Source organism: Lactuca virosa, chromosome 6, assembly GCF_052849685.1.
Source record: "Lactuca virosa cultivar CGN04683 chromosome 6, Lactuca_virosa_CGN04683_v6, whole genome shotgun sequence".
NCBI lineage: Eukaryota > Viridiplantae > Streptophyta > Magnoliopsida > Asterales > Asteraceae > Lactuca > Lactuca virosa.
The window spans coordinates 96,314,867-96,322,292 of record NC_136431.1 but is presented as its reverse complement, the minus strand read 5'-3'; the positions used below and the strand labels follow the sequence as shown (position 1 = coordinate 96,322,292).

Genomic DNA, 7,426 nt, shown 5'->3' with positions numbered 1-7,426 from the left:
TCTGATCCCAGCCCTTCACATGATCACCCACCAAACACCACAAAATATTACCCAGGGACCGATTGACAATTTCTGTTTGCCCATCTGTTTGAGGATGATAAGCACTACTAAAGTTAAGCTGAGTGTTCACCATTTTCCACAAGCTACGCCAAAAATGACTCAAAAACCTAGTGTCTCGATCAGAAAAAATAGAAGATGGCAAGCCATGCAAACGGTATATGTCTCAAAAGAATAATTGAGCCACATTAACTGCATCCGTCGTCTTTTTACAAGGGATAAAGTGCACCATCTTGGAAAAACGATCAACAACCACAAAGACTGAATCATTGCCTCGTTGAGTCTGTGGTAACCCCAACACAAAATCCATGCTTATATCCACCCAAGGTTTAGATGGAACAGGTAAAGGCATATAGAGTCCAGCATTGGTAGCCGTGCCCTTCGAAACCTGACAAAATTCTGCACTGTTTAACATATCGATCCACCTCCTTGCGCATAGTAGGCCAAAAGTAAGATGATTGCACCAACTGTAAAGTGCGATCACGCCCGACATGCCCCTCACCATGCAACTCCTTGATGATTTGAAGAAGAAGACTAGAATCGGGGACACAAAACTGATTCCCTTTGAAAAGGAAACCGTCATGCACTAGAAAATCAGACCTCCGCCTAGATTGTATATCCTTCAGAATAACAGAAAAGTAAGGATCAACAGCCAACTGATCCATGAGGACATCCAACCCTGGCACACCAACCCTCATGGAAACTAGCAAATTACTTCTTCTGCTCAAAGCATCTGCCACCCAATTCGACACTCCAGACTTGTGCTTCACAACAAAAGTGAACTTTTCCAAGAATGCCATCCACCGCCCATGCTTATGGGATACCTTATCATGACTTCGGATGTGCCTTAGAGAATCATGATCTGTAAACAAAACAAACTCTTTATGAAACAGGTAGTGACGCCAATGCTTTATAGCTTGGACCACTGCATAGAATTCAACATCATAAGTGCTATAACGCAGCTTTGGCCCCGTCAACTTCTCACTGAAATAGGCAACCGATCGTCCCCCTTGATTTAGAACAGCTCCAACTCCAACCTTTGAAGCATCCGTGTGTAATTCAAAAACTTGAGAAAAATCTGGTAGTACAAGAATCGGTGATGAGGTAAGCTTCTCTTTAACCAGTTGGAAAGCCGATTCTGCTGCTTTTGTCCAAGTAAAGGTCTTCCCTTTCATACAATCAGTCACTGGTGCCATAAGGGAACTGAAGTTTGGAATAAAACGCCTATAGAAAGAAGCAAGATCATGGAAGCTTCGTACTTCAGTGATGGTATTTGGAGTTGGCCATTGTCTGATGGCTGCCACCTTAGATTCGTCCACCTGTATTCCTTCACCAGAAACAACATAACCCAAGAACAAGACTTTTGGGACCATGAACACACACTTCTTCACAGCTGCATACAAACTATCCCTGCGAAGTAATGTCAAGACATGTCGCACATGGATGAAATGCTCTCCATGAGTAGCACTGTAAATAAGTATGTCATCAAAATAGACGACTACAAATTTACCAATAAAGGGCCTGAACAATTGGTTCATCACACGCATGAATGTACTAGGAGCACTTGATAAACCAAAAGGCATCACCAACCACTCGTACAATCATTCACGAGTCTTGAAGGCAGTTTTCCATTCATCACCCGGTCTAAGTCGAATCTGGTAGTACCCACTCTTTAAGTCCAGTTTGGTAAAGATAGTGGCACCACTGATCTGGTCAAGCAAGTCATCAAGTCGAGGAATTGGAAATCTGTACCTCACTGTGATCTTATTGATGGCATGACTATCAACACACATACGCCAAGTACCATCCTTTTTAGGAGTCAAGAAAGCAGGAACAGCACACGGGCTCATGCTTTCCCGAACATGACCTTTTATAATTAATTCCTCCACCTGTCGACGCAACTCTTCATGCTCCCGAGGACTCATTCTATAATGTGGCCTATTAGGCAACTGTGCTCCTGGTTGTAAATCAATATGATGTTGGATGTCATGTAAAGGTGGCAGGCCATCAGGTATTTCATTAGGGAAAACATCATCAAATTCCTTAAGTAAAGGAACCATAGCCTCAGGAACTTTAACCTCCTTAGTCACCTCCTTCCCTATCAACACAAAAATTCCACCTTCTGCCTCTAACTCCTCTTCGAACTGAGTAAGGGTTAACAGAGTACCCGAAGGTCTTGCAATACGCTCCTTTGGCTTACTGGGAACCAAAGTTATCTTCACACCACCAAACATGAAACTATAAGTATTGTATCTCCAGTTATGATCTATATTACGATCATACTCCCAAGGTCTACCCAACAATAAGAGACAAGCATCCATCATAACCACATCACACCAAACATCATCTTTATATGTAGTACCAACAGAAAATGGAACAAGAGCTCGTTTAGATACAGTTACCTCACCACCCTTCTTAAGCCATTGTAGCTTGTAAGGCTTGGATCTATTTTTAGTTTTCAATGCCAACTTTTGAACCGCCTCTTCAGATACCAGGTTATCACAACTTCCTGAATAAATAACGAAGGAACAAACCTTACCTAAAATAGTACATGTTGACTGGAAGATGTTATGTTTGAGCCAGTCATCACCAACAACTTTCGGTGTATAACAAGAGCGTCTCACCACCAAATTCACTCCTACATCTCCAGTTACAACTTCTTCTTCGAATTGAGGCTCGTCATCATACACCGGGGCATCTTCGTAATTTTCACCAACATCATCATTTTGCCAATCTTCGGGCTCAGCAAACAAGTGTCGTTTACCAGCCTTCTTGCACTCTGATTTTCGGTGACCCGTCTCTCCATAATTAAAACACTTTAAGCCACTACTACCAGGCCCCCTAGGGATTGGTCCAACACTAGTACCTGTTGGCCTCTGTTGATTAGGCATAACACGGGGTACTATACCACCCGTCCCAGAACTTCCTCCAACAATGGCAGACGAAGATAAACCGCCCACCCGACGGTTTTGTTTCTCAAAAGCCAATGCTCGTTGGTGTGCTTCAGAAATGGATATCGGGTTAAACATATTAACAGAGTCCACGATCTGAACCCGTAAACCTCCAACATATCGAGCCATAAGTTGTTCCTCTATCTCCTGAATATCATTTCGAGCGATTAATTGGTAGAACTCGGTTGTATAATCATCAACCGACTTCGGACCCTGCTTCAGATTCTATAGGCGTTGGTACATCAATCATAGAAAATTATGGGGCAGAAAGTTGGACCGCAAACACTTCTTCATCTTCCTCCAAGTCACAACCTTTGATTTTCCGAGTCTATCTCGAGTCAGTTTCAACTGTTGCCACCATGCGGATGCTCTGCCACGTAGCCTGGTAGCGATCAACGGAACTCTCTTGTTTTCAGGAACTTCTTTGAACTCAAACACTTCTTCAACTGTTGCCAACCAGTCGATTAACCCCTCCGGATTCAAACTAACCCCATCAAATTCTGGTATATCAATTCTCAATCCGGCCTCCCAACGCCTATTATCAGCCACACGATTATGCCTTGTCTGCCTCACCGGGTTCTCATTGGAAGACGAACCGCCACCATCACCAATTGGATTCCCAAACTCTTCATCTTCCACTTGTGACTGAGTTTGAGACCTGTTTCCTCCTCGATTCATCAGTTTGACCATTTGACTAGTCAACTGGTCAACCATTTGATCTATCCTCTCCTCCATCCGTGCCATAAAACGTTGTTCTAGTTCCTCTTCATGAACATCACCGGGTGGTCTGTTTCTCCTTGGAGGCATTTTGAACCAGGAATTCGGCTCTGATACCAACTGATGCAGCGAACAAATGACCAAAGATCAAAACTGTTGATTCTAGAAGAATACCCATGATAATCTTGCCCAAACCACGTTGATTCTATGAATACCGTGGGATTGGCTTCAAAATTCGGTAAACACACACGAAATTTTGAGAGAAAAATGAAAGTTCTTTAAACTGATCAATGACCGTCCAGATTACATCTGAAAGACTTAAATACGAAGCAAAATTTTAAAAGAAACCCTAAAGAGACATGGGCCAAACACAAACCCAAAAACAAAGTCCAAAAATTATGAAAAAAACACAAAAATATCCATAAGTCCAATTTAGAAAGCGATTTATGGACTCAAAAATGGGTAAGTCCCCTTTGGGGACTTATATAAACGTGCTCCTTGCTTCAAGCTTCGATTTGACTGGTTGTAGGCCCAAAACGGAGATCCGTAGCCAAAGTTATGGCCGTTTCAGTGAAGCCCCTTTAGTCACACGATCGTGGGCCTCTAGGAACGCAAGTGCCCGATCCTCCACACTAGGGCCTGCATCAAAAACCCTTTACTTTTTGTTAGGTTAGATGAACTGCTAATACTATGTGTTGATTTCATAGTTGATGGATCTATGAGGCTTATTTTTGCTTTAAATATTTTTTTTCGATAAATCTCAACCTAGCGTGTTAAAGTTTCTATCTTTATTGCCATGCCTCAATATTGTGTAGTTACACTTCATTTAAATGCATGAACTTGATTTACGTAGTTGTTTATGACCATTAAATTGTTAGAGCTAGAGATTGACTATATCTTACTATAGGTGGTAAAGTTAGTTGCTTAACTATGATAGAGATAAGTATTTGACCATAATATTGTGACAACCCGAAATTTCTATTCTGTACAACCATTCAATTCAATAGAAGTCAGAACAGTTTCTGCTAACTTTCAAGCTTTTTGTAATAAGTTTGAGTGTTTTAAAGTTAATGCTTCAGGAGATAACAGGAGAGAGGATGCCTTAGGGTTTATTGTGCATCAATAAAGTTCCAAAAACTCCAAGAGTTTGGAGTTTACGGCCCAAATGGTATTAGGGCCGTAAACCCTAATGATTATATAAGTGACACTTAGTTTATTTTTAACTTTTTTTCACACTCCCAAGTCTAGAACCAATTCTCTCTCAAGTATCATCCAAAGTTCTTCAAAAATCTTCAAGAAAGTAAGTGTTTTCTTCCTTGTTTAGTTGATATCTACCCTAATCTAGTGATCTTACATGATTTCATCCATGAAATCATTCCATTTGTGTAGATCTTCAAGTGTTCTTAGTTTCACCAAGAACACCAAGAACACACACTAGTGTTCTTGGACTTCTAGCACCTTTTCAAGCTTCTACATAGTAAGTACTCTTACCTTGGCTTGTTATAAGACTTGTTACACTTCTAAAACATCTAGAAATCACAAGGAAACACTAGATCAAAGGTGTTTACGGTCCAAGATGTTCTTGGACCATAAACCCTAACAAAGGGGCCAAAGTGTGCCCTAGTCCCTTACCAAGCCTTGGAAACTAGTCTAGATCCCATCCTTGATGTGCTTAGGACTTAAAACATCAAAAAGACCATAAACCATATGGGTTTACGGCCGTAAACACATGGAGAAGTGGTCCATGGACCGTAAACTCCATTTAGGAGTGAAATGATGCCACAAACACTTCCTAAGGCTTATACTTGAAGTAGGATGCTTCCTTATGCCTTGAAAAGCTTCAAAACACAAAATGGTAGAAGTGTCATGAGTTTACGGCCGTAAACTCATGGGTTTACGACCGTAAACTCCAAAAGGAGTTGGTCATAAAACCGTAAACTCCAATAGAGGGTCCCCTTGAACCCTAAACTCAATAGCCAAGTCCTACAACCCTTAGATGCAATCCTTAGGACTTATAGCACTTAAATCAAGTGTTTTACATGTCTTAGGATGTCTTAACTTGGTTAATTAGTTGTTTTATAACTAATTGGATACATATATGTGTCTTTATATGTTAACTAGGATCCTTGTGTGTGCTCAAGTCTTCACTTGACACTTAGCATCCTATATCAATCCGTTCATCCAAACCACTCACTACAGGTGAGTTCATACCCCTTAATTAACCTTTTAAATGTTTTTAAATGCTTTTATGGGGGGGGGGGATACAAGTTAAATTCTTATAGTCATTATATCAATCACATGTGATTAATGATTACTAAACAAGTGGATTTCTTACTTTTCAAAGTGTTTTACAAACCCTTTTACATATCAAATACTTTTATCAAACTTTTTACATGTCAATTCCTTTTAGTAAATCCTTTTCATGTCAATTACTTTTACTTAAACTCTTTTACACTTATATTCTGTTAAATGTATATCTTTATAGATATAGTTATATATGTAGGATTGAAAGGACTTAGGACTGATAACTCACCTTACTTCCTGTTCCTCGTTTGGTTGTGGACTTAGGGTATCGGTTATTTGTCTGAAGGTCGTTTGAATCCTAGTTATATATTATGTATATGTATATAGATATAAAGGTTCTTTCTTTCTTTCAGTTCAATACCTTTGGGTAGCAAAGTTATACATACATGTTTCTACATTCAAATCATATTACTAGTAAGCTACTATAGGTGTAGTTTAGGGAGATACTAATACTATTACTAGAACAATGAAACATACAATGAGCCAGTTCATACATGAGTCATAACTTATAGTGATGAGAAACAAACATAATACATAGTGATGAGAAACAAACATAATACATAGTGATGAGAAGGAAACATAATACATAAGTGATGAGAAACAAACATAATACATAGTGATGAGAAACAAACAATACATTACCGAGAGAACATACATACAGGCTAGACAGAGAAAGAACGCACAATACAGCTAGCACATACATTACATATACATTAATACAGTTATGTGAGCCACGTAACGGGGCATGGCACTACCTGCCATGACCATTTTGTATCCAGAATCTCCTTAAGTGGGGAGCGTATGAGTTTGTGTATAGATCTATACTGGATTAACTATCCTACACCTTGTTGCTCGCTACAGTGGGACTTGCAAGTCTACGGGTGCCAAACGTCATTTCTTACGACGTCTTACATCGTCGTTTTTCTATGAGTCGGTAGCAAGGTACAGGCTGATCACATGGTACTTTAAATAATAATTGGTTTAAGGTAGTTAGTACAGCAGTAGTTACTTAATACAACACTACAGTACTATTTCATTTTCCCATTACATTCACTTTGTGAACATTCACACAATGCACTGTAATGTAAAAACTATATTTTTGGTTAATGATAGTCAGATTTGGGAAAATATATACTCTTACAAGAGACACACACACAGACACTAGATGCCTTGGTAGAAGGCTACTTTTAGTAGGAAACATAGGGTTTTCTAGGAGAGCTCAAAACGTCTTACAAAACATCTTACAAAACATCTTACAAATACTTTCGTACAAATACAGACACTAATACACTTATGATCTCACCAGCTTTAAAGCTGATACTCGCTTTCAAAATAACTTGTATTCTCAGGTCACTAGTAGACAGGTACTGGAGCCAAGTTTTGAGAAGATGGAGCTC

The 7,426-nt window shown here is 39.7% G+C and overlaps 1 protein-coding gene across 1 annotated transcript; it reads right to left on the bottom strand.

Moving 5' to 3' along the window:
* Positions 1–223: 223 nt before the first annotated feature.
* LOC145121758 (uncharacterized) lies at positions 224–3,815 on the bottom strand. Its single transcript, XM_079057458.1, has 5 exons — positions 3,321–3,815; positions 2,115–3,233; positions 1,043–1,376; positions 522–982; positions 224–445 (listed from the first exon to the last, which is right to left on the bottom strand). The coding sequence occupies exons 1-5, from the start codon at positions 3,813–3,815 to the stop codon at positions 224–226; spliced, it is 2,631 nt and encodes an 876-aa protein (XP_078913584.1).
* Positions 3,816–7,426: the final 3,611 nt, after the last annotated feature.

Coding starts and splice junctions, on each gene's coding strand:
- LOC145121758 (XM_079057458.1), bottom strand. CDS start 3,815: ATGCCTCCAAGGAGAAACAGACCACCCGGTGATGTTCATGAAGAGGAA. Junction 3,234..3,320: donor ATAGACTCGGAAAATCAAAG/GTTGTGACTTGG, acceptor CAACGCCTATAG/AATCTGAAGCAGGGTCCGAA. Junction 1,377..2,114: donor TTAAAGTTCCTGAGGCTATG/GTTCCTTTACTT, acceptor GAAGGAATACAG/GTGGACGAATCTAAGGTGGC.